General features: G+C 37.5%; 1 protein-coding gene across 5 annotated transcripts in view; it reads left to right on the top strand.

The window, feature by feature from the left end:
- SMG1 (SMG1 nonsense mediated mRNA decay associated PI3K related kinase) overlaps nucleotides 1–15894 on the top strand; it is a 95679-nt gene that overhangs the window by 54726 nt on the left and 25059 nt on the right. For all 5 annotated transcript variants that reach the window (XM_065924416.1, XM_065924415.1, XM_065924417.1 and 2 more), the window contains 14 exons: nucleotides 653–800; nucleotides 1178–1337; nucleotides 2055–2175; nucleotides 4979–5227; nucleotides 5528–5812; nucleotides 7131–7275; nucleotides 7394–7532; nucleotides 8422–8652; nucleotides 8762–8939; nucleotides 9603–9764; nucleotides 10335–10552; nucleotides 10843–10997; nucleotides 12516–12738; nucleotides 15341–15587. In XM_065924416.1, coding sequence (XP_065780488.1) covers nucleotides 653–800; nucleotides 1178–1337; nucleotides 2055–2175; nucleotides 4979–5227; nucleotides 5528–5812; nucleotides 7131–7275; nucleotides 7394–7532; nucleotides 8422–8652; nucleotides 8762–8939; nucleotides 9603–9764; nucleotides 10335–10552; nucleotides 10843–10997; nucleotides 12516–12738; nucleotides 15341–15587 — 2661 coding nt within the window. The remainder of the gene's footprint in view (nucleotides 1–652; nucleotides 801–1177; nucleotides 1338–2054; nucleotides 2176–4978; nucleotides 5228–5527; nucleotides 5813–7130; nucleotides 7276–7393; nucleotides 7533–8421; nucleotides 8653–8761; nucleotides 8940–9602; nucleotides 9765–10334; nucleotides 10553–10842; nucleotides 10998–12515; nucleotides 12739–15340; nucleotides 15588–15894) is intronic.

Genomic DNA, 15894 nt, shown 5'->3' with positions numbered 1-15894 from the left:
TACTTTAGTGGAAAATCTGGAAGTTTTTGTACATTTATTGGGGCAGAGTGTGAAGCAATAAATTAGGGCTGTTCTCTTTACATCTGGCAAATATAAAATAGTTTAATTCAAATTAAGCAACCTAAAAAAGGCTATTGTAATACTTAGAGATCTATCTAGCCAATTTCTTTGAAAAAATGCAAGTAGTGTTCAAATATTTTTCTTGCTTCACATCTTAATATGGTTGACTAAGTTGTTTATTATAACTAGAACATTTTAAAAAATGTAGTACTGAAGTTAAATATTGTGAATATTTTATATGTTAACATTGATCTGATGAATTCAATGTTTGCCCCATTAAGTAGTAGGTTGACTTACTGATTTTTGAGTCTTTGAAAATGAACTCAGTTGGGGAGGTCTGAGGGATTATTTTATGTGAAGTATTTTTATACTTTTTAAAATACTTTTTTTATACCTCACATAAAGTAATACCTCAGACCCCCCAAAATGTTATCAGAAATGCTTGATCATAGTGTCTGAACTTAAATATGAACTTAAACATGAAAGGAGGTACTCATTGGTGATTGTTTTTTTTTTAATACTCTCAAAGTATCTTGTCACCCTTGCACATTAAACATGAATTAACTGAGTGGAACCTGTTTGATTTCTGTAGATATGAAAAAACTGCTTCCTAACATGTTAAGTCCAGATCCAAGAGAACTTCAGAAATCCATTGAAGTTCAGTTGTTAAGAAGTTCTGTTTGTTTGGCAACTGCTTTAAACCACATAGAACAAGATCAGAAGTGGCAGTCTACTACTGAGTAAGTTTAATCCTAAGGAGGTAATATGTATTACATGTACCGTATGGTAAATGTCTATAGTTTGGTGGGAGTGAGGCAGTCACCAGATCACGCAGTGGTAGTTATAATAGCTTCATTTTAGTTGTAGAAGTTGGAGGTTGTGTAAATGCCGCTTGCAAATATACAGAGGTTGAAACTAAAGAACGTTAAAAATTTCATATCCCCAAACACGAGTATCTTGACTTGCTTATGTCATTTTACTTAAAAACAAGCAGTTCCTTTTTCTTTCCCCTCTTTGGATGCCAGTATAGTAGCATCTTATCACACTGCTTTATCCCTTCAGTGGTTACAAGTTGGAAATTTTTTTTTGTTAACTAGCAGCAAATATTTTGTTTCAGAAATGTGGTGAAGTACTTGAAGCAAACCTCCCGCATAGCTGTTGGACCACTGAGACTTTCTACTTTAACGGTTTCCCAGTCTCTGCCAGTCCTAAGTACCTTACAGCTATATTGCTCTTCTGCTTTGGAGAACACAGTTTCCAACAGACTTTCCACAGAGGTGCGTATGTGTACATTTTTAACCAGGTTATTCTTCTTACCATTAATAGGCATTATTGTGGACAGTAGCTGTTTTTCAAGTTTTTAAAAAAAGTTTTAAAAATAACATTTGTAGCATTTTTGGACAAGCTATTAATATTAAATCCAGAAATCTAAAATGCCATTTTCAGGCAGATTTTCATTGGAGAAATATGTGAGGAAGATGGAACCTCAGAATGGCTTAATTTTTCTTCCTTCCTTTCCTCCTTCCCACCTTTCTTTTTTTGCAAGAGGAGTTGATTATGAAAATATATACCAGATTGTATACATTTCAGATTTGACTAAAAGAAGACACAGTGCCTCCTCCTTCAAACAGGAGAAAGTTTAACCAAAAGTGAACCCTTCCCAAGGGAAATAATCCTTGAGAATCTTTATGAAGTGGTGGTTCTGTGTTTTTCTGTAACTTAGCTTTTGCTTTATAGAAAACAACCTTTTTTTAAATTAAAATATGACCACTTTATTATAAATGCATTGATAAATTGGACTTAATATTCTGAAAAAAATATTTTTGCTTTTCGACAAACAAAGGTTTTTGTCTTTTTCCCTTGTGATTAGAAGATACAGTGAAGGTAGAGGAAAGTTTAATAGATAAATCTAGAATAGATCTGAAGTAGCTGACCTGTGGGGTCATGTATAAGGATTCTTTTTACATTAAGTGGTTTTGACTTTTCTCTGGCAGGACTGTCTTATTCCACTCTTCAGTGAAGCTTTGCGTTCATGTAAACAGCATGATGTCAGGCCATGGATGCAGGCATTAAGATACACGATGTATCAGAGTCAGTTGTTGGAGAAAATTAAAGGTAACGAGGTTGTTTTTTTTTTTTCAATAGCTTTTTTGAGATATAGTTACACATGTTGAATGTATAGTTCATCAGTTTTGACATTTCTTCACATGTGTAGCCACCAATACAATCTAGATACAGAACATTTATGTCACCCCTAAAGGTTTCCTTATGCTTCTTCCCAGGTATTTCTCCTATCTGTCCTGTCTTGGGCAACTGCTTATTTGTTTCCCATCACTGTAGATTAGACTTGTCTTTACTAAATTTTTTAATAAATTGTACAGTATGTTCTGTGTCTGGGTTCTCTTGCTCAGCATTTTATTTTTTAAGGTTCCCTGTGTTGTATGTGTCAGTATTGCCATCCTTCCTCCAGTTGAGTATATCCATTGTATGAATTCACCATAGTTTATCTGTTGATCCTTTGACAGATATTTGAGTAGTTTTCAAATTCAGGCTATTATATATAAAGTTGCTGTGATATTCATGTACAGGTCTTTGGTTGGGTATGCATTTGCCATTCTCTGAAATAAATACCTAGGATTGGAGTTGTTGGGTCATATGGTTTAACTTTTGAAATAGTTCAGCAGTTTCTTATAAAGTGGTTGTATATTTTACATTCCTTCTGACATCTGCGTGCTTGCCATAGTGGGTCTTTAGTTTTAGTCACTGGGGTGAATGTACAATAGTATCTCATTGTGGTTTTATTTGCATTTTCCAGATGATTAATGATACTGAGCATCTTTTCATCTGTATAGTGGCCATTGTATATCTTATAAGTATTCAACTCTTGCCTATTTTTAATGAAGACTTACATGTTCTGGATATTCAAATTCTTTGTCGGCTATACTATACTGTGCATGCTTTAAAAAATTCAAGTGAATACAGAATTAGCATTTGTATAAGTATTTATGTCTCATTTTTAAGAAGGAGACATCATGTTGAATGGATATTAGAAATTTCCTTTTGCTGTAAAACAGAAAAGTTGCCAGAATTCTATAAAATTTGTCAAACATGTGGTTGTCAGAGTTACTGAGTAAGTTTGCTATTCAATGTTAAGTCAGCTAATGCTGGGCTGTGGACTTGTACTGCAGGGTGATTACTGGCAACTCTGATTCACCAGGACCCTCAGTGCCAGGTAGACCTAGTTTTGGATCGTTTGCCCAACACTCGCAAGTCGAAGAACCTCATGGCAAGTCATAAACTTCTGAATCACTTAGCTTTTCAGTTATGGGGATTGCCCCACTTAGATCTTGAAAGGATTGACAAGGTATATAAAAGCCTTAGCACAGAGCATGGCATATAGTAGGACTACAAGTATCATCTCCTTTCTCATCCTTCCTATACTGAATAGGTTTTAAAATTGAGAAGGAAATGTCAGTAACCTAACAGTTACTTTAGGAGTCAGAACTTCACTCTTCCTCACATTTCTTTTTTATTCAGCAAACCCTATCAAAATAATGTGCTTTGTGCCAGGTACCGTGCTGTATGTTGGGATGTAATGGTGAACAAGACAAGCCTGTTTTCTGCCTTCTTAGGACCAAAGGGATTCTGAAGTCTAGCAGGGAAAATTGTTCTCAAGCTAGGAACAGCAACATGGTGTGCTGACTGGAGGTGCATGTACATGGTGCTTAAAATAATGCAACAGGGCCACTAATTTAATCCTAGGAATCAGAAAAGGACTTGGGGAGGAAGTAACATTTAAGCTGAGGAAGAAGGCAGACTGATTTAGTTAGAGAAAACACTGTGTGTGAAGGCCACCAGGAGTAATAAAAGATTCTAAGAGGGGAAGAGATGGAGCTGGATGAGATTGAGATTAGAGTGGAATGCAAGCATCAGTGCCTTACAAGCCAAATTTAGGAGTTAGGGAAGGGATGAAAGGAAAATTAAGTATTCGGACTTACCTTTGTATAAGATCAGTTCAGTTGCAGGTTGAAGAATGAATTAGACGCTAAGGCAGAGCAACAGAAGTCTCTGTGAAAGGTAACCAAAGTAGTGACAGTAGGGACAGAAAAAAGCTGATGTGATGTGAAGGTTGACAGTAAAGTCTAAGATGACTGCCAGACTCCTTCTCAGGTAGCCAGGTTGATCATGTGCCTTTACTCGAGAAGGAAAACAGAGAAGGAAGTAAGAGATTTGTTAGAGGGTGGTGGGAAATGGATTCCTTGTGACACAGGTTAAAGTGCCTTTGAAATACCTGAGTATAGGTGACTAGATTGGTAGGCAGGTGGGACTCAGATGTCAGGTCTGAGCTAGAGATAAGATTCAAGAGTCATCAGCATTCGTATGGTAATTGAAGTCACAGGAGCAGATGATATTGTCCAGGGAGAGTATGCAGAGTGAGAAAAGTAGAGGGCCTAGGATCGACCCCAGCAGCCCCAATTATAATGGATGGGTAGTGGACGAGAAGGAGAATGAGAAGCTGATTCTTCAGAAAGGTAGGAGTAAACCAGGAGAAAACAGCATGGTAGAAGGGCAGAGGATACTTAATCAAGAAGGGGGGATGGTCTAGCCTTACCCTCATCCCCCAGCCACCCATTGACCTAGGCTCTTCACTAGGAGCAGAAACTAAAAAGTTAATTTCTTAGACTGGACGATTTTTACTTTCATCATTGTATGCATTCATTTTAACAAACATTTATTGTTCATTGTATGCCAAACACTATGCTAACTCCTAGGGATTCAAAGATGATGAAAAATGAGTTATCTTTATCTAGGGAGGCAGTGGGAAAGGGAATAATCGGGGAAGGAATTTTTGTCGATGTTTTTGTGCTCTCTGGGATTAGACCAATCTGGGACTAATAAAACATTTTCTTCTCTCCAGAACAAACAGTTCCAATTAGAAGCCATCTCATGGAATTAGGTCTAACAGCAGCAAAATTTGCTAGAAAACGGGGGAATGTGTCACTTGCAACGAGATTGCTGGCACAGTGTAGTGAGGTTCAGCTGGGAAAGACTACCACTGCACAGGATTTAGTCCAGCACTTTAAAAAACTATCAACTCAAGGTCAAGTGGATGAAAAATGGGGGCCTGAACTTGACATTGAAAAAACGAAACTGCTGTATACAGCAGGTTAGTAAAATAATACGTGACTGTATACTAAAAATCATGTGTATGAATGTTGCTGTGTATGGTGTAAAGTAGTAATAGAAAAGTTGATTTTTTTCAACTTCTGCAGAACATTTGCGTCCTGAATAAGTTTTGTGTAATTGAGTTGTCTATATAGTTTGGTGCTTTTGATTTTGTTATTGTTTATTATAGTAAGAAATGTTTCCAGAAATCATTGATTGTCACTGAATCTACAATATTACTTTACCCTGAAAGGATATCATTTGCTTACAGCTAAGAGCTGGTGTTTTGATCTTTTTATAGGCCAGTCAACACATGCAATGGAGATGCTGAGTTCCTGTGCCATCTCCTTCTGCAAGTCTGCCAAGGCTGAGCATGCTGTTGCCAAGTCAATTCTGACGTTGGCTAAATGGGTCCAGGCAGAGTGGAAGGAGATCTCAGGGCAGCTGAAGCAGGTTTACAGAGCTCAGCAGCAGCAGAACTCCACGGGCCTTTCCACTTTGTCTAAAAACATACTCACTCTAATTGAACTACCATCTGTGAATGCGATGGAGGAAGAGTATCCTCGGATAGAGAGTGAATCTACAGGTAGAATTTGTTTTAATAGCTTTAAAATGTTAATTTTAGAAGTTATTTCCCCTGTTTTAAAGTTTACAATGTTGCATGTGTGCTCAGTTGTGTCTGACTCTTTGTGAACCCATGGACTGTAACCCACCTGGCTTATCTGTCCTTGGGATTTCTCATGCTCGAATACTGGAGTGGGTTGCCATTTCTTACTCCAGGGGATCTTCCCAAACCAGGGATTGAACCTGAGTCTCTTGTATCTCCTGCATTGGCAGATGGGTTATAGGCTGACTATAGTTTGCCACAAAAACTGTCTCTATGGAAATTTAGTATAGTATACTGCTCAGAAGTGACTCAAGCACATTTCTTTAGCATCTGACACCACGTGGAAGTCACTCAGGCCTCCCAGACCATACTTCCCAACTCCCCAGTTCATGGTGCTTTTATGGACTTATATGTTTTTGCTGGCAGAAAGGTCCTACCTGTGATATTTAAAATTCTTCCTCATACTGGGAAGAATTTAGCACAGATATAGAATAGTGGCCTCTGATCCTGTTGACTGGTGAAGCACAAAAACTACAGAAAGGTTCAAGTTTCACATCCTGACACTAGTGTTACTTACAGAAAGGTACTCGACAAATAGAGTGGTTAATTCATTCAGTGTTTGAGTGCCTATTATGGTAGGCACCATTGTCCAGGTTTTACAGACTGAGAGATAACGTTTTGCTAAAACATTAGAATTTTGTTCATGTTGTTCATTTTGTTGTTGTGAATCCTAGAACTATAGTTACTTAGATTAGTCTTACTGAATAATTCTAATCTATGTACTATAGGTGTCTTTATTCATAAGGCATATGGCTTCTTATCATTATAAATCTTCATATTGGCAAGTGGCACTATAGCAGGAGATTTCTTCATTTCTAAATTGGGGATAAAGATATTACTTTATGAATCTCTCATTGAATGAAATTGTCTACTTATCACATATTATTTTTGCCAGAATTTTTAAGCTGAATCAAATTGTGAGGAAATGGCCAATCATATCCAAAATACAAGACACTCTACAACACATCTGACACCTGAACTGTTTGTTAAGTTCAGTGTCATGAAAAACTTTGATGTGTTTTACAGGAAGCTTACTTGAGAAGCTGAGTGATTCATTTTAACATATTAGCCTTTCAGAAAAGTGTAATACAAATGTGTGCTTTATCAAATGATGTACCATTATAATGTTATAGGACTTATTGGCTGATAGCAAATTCCTAAAATGTAAATGAGAATGCTGTTAGAAATTTATGAATGTGACATTGTTTTTTTTTTTTTTTTTTCCCCATCATTTCAGTACATATTGGAGTTGGGGAACCTGACTTCATCTTGGGACAGCTGTATCACCTATCTTCAGTACAGGCACCTGAAGTAGCCAAATCTTGGGCCGCATTGGCTAGTTGGGCTTACAGGTGGGGCAGAAAGGTGGTTGACAATGCCAGGTGTGTATGTTAAAATGTGTAATTTATTTAATGCATTGTAAAATAGAGATTTAAAATGTCTGCTGACATGGCAAAGCTTTGGTAGCTGAAATAGTGATGATTTGTTTTATTTTTATAGTCAGGGAGAAGGTGTTCGTCTGTTGCCTAGAGAGAAATCTGAAGTTCAGAATCTGCTCCCAGACACCATAACTGAAGAAGAAAAAGAGAGAATATATGGCATTCTTGGTCAGGCTGTGTGTCGTCCAGCGGGGATTCAGGCAAGAAAAACATGATACAGTATTTTGGGGGAAATAGTGTTCTAAATAGCATATACCTGATTAAATATTTCAGATGAAACTTTGATAAGATGAAAGGGAGTTAAAATATTTTTCTAAGAAGAATGTGAGTTTCTTGAAAAGTTAAGTCATTTCCTTAGGGTTCTGTTAAAAAAGGTGAAGTTCTTTTTATGTAAAATAGATTTTCTGTTTTCATTGCTGTTCTGATCAGATATTAGGTTCTTATCACTAGCTTAGAAGCTTTTTAAAATACGCCCATGTCTAAAGCACTACCCCACATACTCTGAATGGAATGTTTGTGTATGTGTTGGGCATCAGAGAGTTTATGTAAGCTTACTAGGTGATACTTAAATATACAGCCATCGCTGAAAACCAGATAGTCTGTATGATTTATTCCCTCCTCTCTCAAAATTCTGTCAGTCCTAGAATGTTATAAGTCTGATTTAGTTGTAGACATTAGCCGTGTGGATTTTACTTGCTGAGCTGAAACTGTTGACGTAGTTCTTGTTCTCGACTTTGGCATGTATCAGTGTCTGCCAAAGCTGGTGTCAGGGACATGTGCAGTGCTATAGGGTGGGGAAGGTGATTCTTTGCAGGCAGAATATTATATTGTAACGGAAGCATTTAAATTCCCCAAATCAAAATCTTTAATTTTTGCTTAAGATTCTTCTTTAGCCACATTAGCTACATTAGTAAATATATCTTAAAGAGAAACATAGTAACATTGATTTAGCATGTATAGCACTAAATGCAGAGTATTTCGATCTTTCATAAATGAGAAAATGCTTGCATGTATTAGGAAAGTCATGTACTTTTCTCCTTTCTAAAATTTGTGTCCCCAAATAGCATTTTTTGCCCTGTTTTTCTTTAGGATGAAGATATAACACTTCAGATCACAGAAAGTGAAGATAATGAGGAAGATGACATGGTCGATGTTATCTGGCGTCAGTTAATATCAAGTTGCCCATGGCTTTCAGAACTTGATGAAAGTGCAACAGAAGGAGTTATTAAAGTGTGGAGGAAAGTTGTGGATAGAATCTTCAGCCTGTATAAACTATCTTGCAGTGCATATTTTACTTTCCTTAAACTCAATGCTGGGCAGGTAGGTAGCACAGTATTCTGTTATGAAAGTTTATTTGAAATTTCTTTACTAGTAGATGAAAACAGTATTCGGAATTGTTTTATTTTTTCCTCTTGCCTCTAATCCTTAGATTCCTTTAGATGAAGATGACCCTCGGCTCCATTTAAGTCACAGAGTGGAGCAGAGCACAGATGACATGATTGTGATGGCCACGTTGCGGTTGCTCAGATTGCTTGTGAAGCATGCTGGGGAGCTTCGGCAGTATCTGGAACATGGCTTGGAAACAACACCTACTGCGCCATGGAGAGGTGATGGTCTAAATAAAATGTTTCAGGAAAAGTACTTCTGGGTAGAATGTAATAAGACAGTTGAAACATAATAGTCCCTTGGATTTCCCTGGCAGTCCATTGGTTGAGACTCTGCGCTTTCACTGCAGGGGATGTGGGTCTGATTCCTGGTTGGGGAACTAAGATCCCACATGCTTCATGGTGTGACCAAAAAAAGTTCCTATATGTTTACTGTTTGAATGTATTATGAAATAGCTAAATTAGTTCAGAGGACACTGTGGACTGCTTGTTACACAGCTTCTCTCCCACCTTTCAGAGGAATGGAAGGCTGAGAGGCAAAAAGCTTTTAATATACAAAAGGAATTTTGGAGAGAGTGATAAGAATGTTTCAAAAAAATTTCATACCCCTTTGAAAAAATTGTCTATGTCTGCCTTCTTTTACAGGCATTCACAGAAAATATATTTCTGTATAACGTTTTGAATCAGGATTTTGATTACAGCTCTGTACCCTTACTAAACCTGCAAATCAAAAGCTATTGTGTATATAGTTCTTTGTTATCCCAGGGAGAAATTTGAGGCTCGTAGAACTAATGACTGACATATATCAAGTTTTATCCTTTTGCCTCTACCATGTTGACTGTTTTTTTAAAATAATTTTAAAGTATTTTTCTTCTTATCCTGAAGGAATTATTCCACAGCTTTTCTCACGCTTAAACCACCCTGAAGTGTATGTGCGCCAGAGTATCTGTAACCTCCTCTGCCGTGTGGCTCAGGATTCCCCACATCTCATACTGTATCCTGCAATAGTGGGCACCATATCGCTTAGTAGTGAGTCACAGGCTTCAGGTAAGGAAGGTTAAAATACTGCTACTTTAAATTAGTTTGCAAACACTGTTTATTAGGTAAAAATTTTTGAGCTTTATGTTCCATAGTTGATAAGAGTTTGTGATTTTTTTCCCCCAATAATAATAGTACCAATAGTAATACCATTTACTGAGTGAGTAGCTACCATGTCTGGCAGTAGGATGTGTGCTTTACACTATGTCTTCAGTCTCAAAGTAACTCACCAAGGCTTGGAGAAGCCGAGTCACTCTCAGTTCACTGAGCTGAATTAACTGGCAGATAAGAATTGAAACCAAGTTCTGAACTCTGGTTAGTCAGACACTTTATTTGTTGAGACTCATCTATTATCATTTCCCCCATTTATCTTTTATTAGCTTATAATATTAATAAGTATAGAAGCTCAACTTGTAAAAAGACATAATATCCATGATCCTTGGTCAACTTAGTGCACGAGTGCAAGATGAGTTAAATGAGTGTCCTGGAATCAAATACATTATAGATGGTTCCCCTAACTCAACATATGCACATGAGAGAAACAGTCAATGTGTACCTTATTCTCCCATTTCATTATAGGAAATAAGTTTTCCTCTGCAATTCCAACTTTACTTGGCAATATTCAAGGAGAAGAACTGCTGGTTTCTGAATGTGAGGGAGGAAGTCCTCCTGCTTCTCAAGATAGCAATAAGGATGAACCTAAAAGTGGACTGAATGAAGACCAAGCCATGATGCAGGACTGCTACAGCAAAATTGTAGATAAACTGTCCTCGGCAAACCCAACTATGGTGTTACAGGTACAGAGAAACTCATATGTTTTAAAATAAATATTTTTGGTAACCACTCCCCTCGCCTCCCTAAAAACAAAACCCCTAAAGCTGTTACGGAAATTATAGTTAAGGAGCAAAGCTTTTAAAATAATCAGAATTGGTTTTATAAATCTGTACTGATAGAATCACTGATTGAGGGTCTGTAATTGGATAATGAACACAAGATGCACCCATTTCCCTTGAAATTTGCAGTGTTAGCAGAACTGCGTTGTGTGTAGACTCACAGATGAGCATGTTTGGATGTGCTGTGTGTGCAGGTTCAGATGCTTGTGGCTGAGCTGCGCAGGGTCACTGTTCTCTGGGATGAGCTCTGGTTGGGAGTTCTGTTACAGCAGCACATGTATGTCCTGAGACGAATTCAACAGTTGGAAGACGAGGTGAAGAGAGTCCAGAACAACAACACCTTACGCAAGTATGTTTTTATCAACTTATACATCAAAAACATAGCTGCCCCTTTTTATTAATGTAAAATACATATAAAGTTTGCCGTTTTTAACCAGCTTTAAGTGTATAATTCAGTTGCAGCAAGTACACTTACAATGTTGTGTCCAGTTCCAGAACTTATCCATCCTTCCAAATAGCAGCTCTGTACCGATTTAATAGTACTTCCGCATACTCCCCTAACCTCAGCTCCTGCTCACCACTTGTCTACTTTCTGTCTATGAATTTGACTATTCTGAGTACCTTGTGTGATTGGAAACATACAGTATTTGTCGTTTTGTGTCGTTTGTTTCACTTACCATGTTTTGAAGGTTCATTCCATATTGCAGCATGTGTCAGAATTTCCTTCCTTTTTATTGCTGAATCACATTCCTTCATATGAATGTGTGTGTGTGCGTGCACCAAGTCGTTTCAGTCCTGATCAACTCTTTGCGACCCTGTAGACTGTAGCCCATCAGTCTCTTCTGTCCATGGGATTCTTCAGGCAAAAATACTGGAATGGTTTGCCATGCCCTTCTCCAGGGGGTCTTCATCACCCAAGGATCAAACCTGCATCTCTTATGTCTCCTGCATTGGCAAGGGGCTTCTTTATCACATTTTATTCATGCACTCTTCTGTCAGTGGACACTTGAATTGCTCCTATCTTTTAGCTCTTGTAACAAATGCTTCTATCAGCATTGGTTTACAAGTGTCTGAGTCCCTGCTTTTAATTATTTTGTGTGTGAGCCAGTGAATTTGCTGTGTCTTACGGTAATTCTATGTTTAACTTGTAGAGGAACTGGTAAACTGTGCACCAGGGTTCCAGTTTCTCCATATCCTCGCCAATGTTTATTGTTTTCTGTCTTACTGATAGTGACATCCTAATGGGTGTGAGATGGTGTCTTTTCATGTGCTTATTGGCCATTTGTTTATCTCCTTTGTTTGAATCTTTTGACCATTTTTGAATTGGGTTGTTTTATTGTTGGAATTTTAGGAGCTCTCTAAATATTCTGAATTTTAATCCCTTTATGAGATACATTGATTTGCAGATATTTTTTTCCTATTCTGTGTTATTTTTCACTCTTGAATGAAGATATCTTTTGATGCACAAAATTTTTTAGTTTTGATGTAACCCAGTTTATCTGTTTTTTTCTTTTGTGTTCCTCTAAGAGTTTTAAATGAAGTCTTAGCTTTTATGTTAAGGTCTTTGATCCATTTTGATTTTTTTTTTTTTTTTGGCATATTAGTATCAGGTAACACTCCAGCTTCATTCTTTTGTAAGCAGGTGTTCAGCTTTCCTAGCACCATTTGTTAAAAGGAGAAGCTGCATCTTTTATGTGCTCGAGTTTTTACAGTGCTGTTGTGGTCAGTTACTTTGTAAATATTTTAGTAATTCATTTTGATTATTCTTTTTTTTTTTTTTTTTTTATTCTTCTTTTATGCTGTTTACTTACACTTGACAATTTAAATTGTTCCTTGTTTGTATTGAACTCTATGTCTTTCTGGTCAGAGAAGAGAAAATTGCAATCATGAGGGAAAAGCACACAGCTTTGATGAAGCCCATCGTGTTTGCTTTGGAGCATGTGAGGAGCATCACGGCGGCCCCTGCAGAAACACCTCATGAAAAGTGGTTTCAGGATAACTATGGTGATGCAATTGAAAATGCTCTAGAAAAACTGAAAACACCGTCAAACCCTGCAAAGCCTGGAAGCAGCTGGATTCCGTTTAAAGAGGTATAGAAAAATCTAAGAATGCTACTGAAATGGGAAATTCCATGAGAAAATAAACTTAAGTAAGGGGTCTCTTTTTACTTAGAACACAGAGAAGACTTTCTAAGCCCATGGAATGCAGCCAGTGTTCAGTGCTAAGTATAGAGAAAGATGTTTTCTTCATTTTTTGAATTTGAGGTTGGGTTGTCCTAGGGTGGCAAGCTGCATCTACTGAGGGTTCCCACCAGGGAAGAATATACTGTACGGTGCTAAACAGGGAAGGAGCTTGACTGCTTGCTATATTCTTCTCATAAAAGATTAGCAAATTTAGTCTTGTACCTATGTAGCTTTTCTTAGTGGAGGGGTATTCAGTATTTCTAACAGACAAAATATTTCCATGTAATAGCATCAATTTTTAAAAGTAATTTTTTTGACAGCAGTTCTGCCTAGGCTGTTTGAAGGATGATTCAGTTCAGTTCAGTCGCTTAGTCGTGTCTGACTCTTTGCAACCCCTATGAATCACAGCATGCCCGGCCTCCCTGTCCATCACCAACTCCTGGAGTCCACCCAAATCCATGTCCTTTGTGTTGGTGATGCCATCCAACCATCTCATCCTATGTCGTCCTCTTCTCCTCCTGCCCTTAATCTTTCCCAGCATCAGGGTCTTTTCAAATGAGTCAGCCTTCCACATCAGGTGGCCAAAGTATTGGGGAGTTTCAGCTTTAACATTAGTTCCTGCAATGAACACCCAGGACTGATCTCTTTTAGGATGGACTGGTTGGATTTCCTTGCAGTCCAGAAGGATGATTAGTATGTTTAAATATTTGAGAATCCTTATTTGATCCACTTAATTCTGTATTTGGTTTGCATCTGTTTTAGCAATAGCACCAATAGTTGGGGAATCCTATTTATTACCTTTTATTTTTTTCTTATCCCTTCTTTCGTTGTCCCTTTCCTATATTGATCTTAACTGATTTCCTTATGTTAGTAATGAAAAAACTGTTAAAAGCTACAGTGTAGAGCCAAAACTACACCTGACTTTAAGTAGAAAATGTGAAGCAGAGGAAATGCTAAATTCAGAGGAGATGCCTTAGGAGCACAAGACAAGAGCACTAACATGAAGGATGAAGTTTATTTGTGTGGCCTAGCCAAAATTTGTTTTCCTCATGTTCCAGCAGTAATTTCTTGCTTTGCGTTCTTCTCAGTGAATCAACCAAGAAACTCAGAGGAGATAGTAAGAATACTTTTTTATTTGGCCACACTGCTTGACTTGTGGGATCTCAGTTCCCCAAGCAGGGGTCCTGCCTGTGCCCCCTGCAGTGGAGTCTTAACCATTGGACCACCCAGGAAGTCCCAGTTTTTAAAAATTGATGTATAGTTGATTTACAATGTTGTATTAACTTCAACTGTACAGCAAAGTGACTTTTTTATATATATTTATTTTTCATATTCTTTTCCATTGTGGTTTATCACAGGATATTGAGTATAATTCCCTGTGCTATACAGTAGTTCCTTGTTTATCCATCCTATATATGCTAGTTTGCATCTACTAATCCTGATCCTTCTCTCTCCTGTACTCCTCCCATAGGGAATATTTTTTTAAAAACCCTCTGTGTGTGTGTGTGTGTTTGTGCAATAAGTCATAGAGAAAAATTTTAGAAGTACTGTGTTCGTCCATAATTATATCTTCCTCTCCATAACCACTGCTCTGAATTTTGAATTAATCCTTATTTTCTTAAAATAGTTTTTATTGATACATTTCTAAATAGTATAGTTTAGCCTCCCCCTGTTTTTGAATTTCATATAAATGAGATTGTATTTTATGTGTACGTTATGTGTTTTACCACTTCCATAAATGATTCATCAGCGTTAGGTTTTTGCTTTTGGTTTTTAAAATAATTTATCCATATTTCGTATACAGTTGAACTGGAATAGATTATTGAACAGTACCACAGTTTATCTTTTGTCCTGTCAGTGAATACTTGAGGTGTTTCCAGTTACCTTTTTCCTTTTACGAACAAATGTTGCTAAAGATTGATTAAAATTTTTCACGTGAAAGCAGAGCCCAGAGTTCATTGATTCAGGTGTAGATTATTGAATTAGCTAAGAAGGGATACAGCTATACGTGATCCTCTCTCTGTGAGTTATTAGAAAGATTGTGTGTCTTCTGCATACTTCAAATAGTCCGAGCTCTAAATTATTACCAAATTTTCAGATGACTTTCGTAAAGGTGCGTGCCACCTTTAAGTTACCTGCCAGTAACTGGCTCTATCTTTTGTTCTGTTGCTAGGAGTGAAGTGATCTGTTTGGGTGTTGATTGGACATAGCTTAACACTGGGGAATTAGTTTGCTACAAGCCTTGAATTTTGTGATCACAGCACTGATTATTTTTCCATCTGCTATGATTTCATTGCTTATTTGGGAGAGGTCTGAACAAAGCAGAAATCACCAAGAGCATATCAGCACATCAGTGTTTCCCCTCCCAGGAAGGCCCAAATATGTAACAGCAAATTAAATGAACTAGACAAGAGGTGTTTGTATTTTAAATTTATCTTTAAGCCAGATTAAATGTCGAGGAAAGTAAGTGCAGTGATGATGATGTACAGTTTCCCTGTCTTAAACACAGATAATGCTGAGTCTGCAGCAGAGAGCGCAGAAACGCGCAAGCTACATCTTGCGTCTTGAAGAAATCAGCCCGTGGCTGGCTGCCATGACCAGCACTGAGATTGCTCTTCCTGGAGAGGTCTCAGCCAGAGACACCGTCACGATCCACAGTGTTGGTGGGACCATCACAATCTTACCTACTAAAACCAAGCCAAAGAAACTCCTCTTTCTAGGATCAGATGGGAAGAGCTATCCTTATCTTTTCAAAGGTGGGGTTTAAAAGAACATTAATCTGATTATTAATGTTTTAATGCTCTGTGTGTGTGTGTGTTGTTTAGGTGAATTTCTATATGTCATGAATAGCCTGGAATATCATGTATTTTGATGGAACTTGTTGGAAACTGTGTAGTGTGATTTTCTTTTGTTTCCTTTGTTCTTGGTTATGAATGTATACAAGCTGAGCAACTGAGATAAAACTAATAATGCTGTATCTAATATCTTGTGGCTGAATAGAATGTTCTTTAATGCTGTCATTATGCCCTTTTGACTGTGAGTTCTTGACTGCTATTGCTAGTT

Source organism: Muntiacus reevesi, chromosome 2 (assembly GCF_963930625.1).
Source record: "Muntiacus reevesi chromosome 2, mMunRee1.1, whole genome shotgun sequence".
Lineage (NCBI taxonomy): Eukaryota > Metazoa > Chordata > Mammalia > Artiodactyla > Cervidae > Muntiacus > Muntiacus reevesi.
Note: the sequence above shows the minus strand (reverse complement) of the source record. Positions and strands in the feature narration are given on the sequence as shown.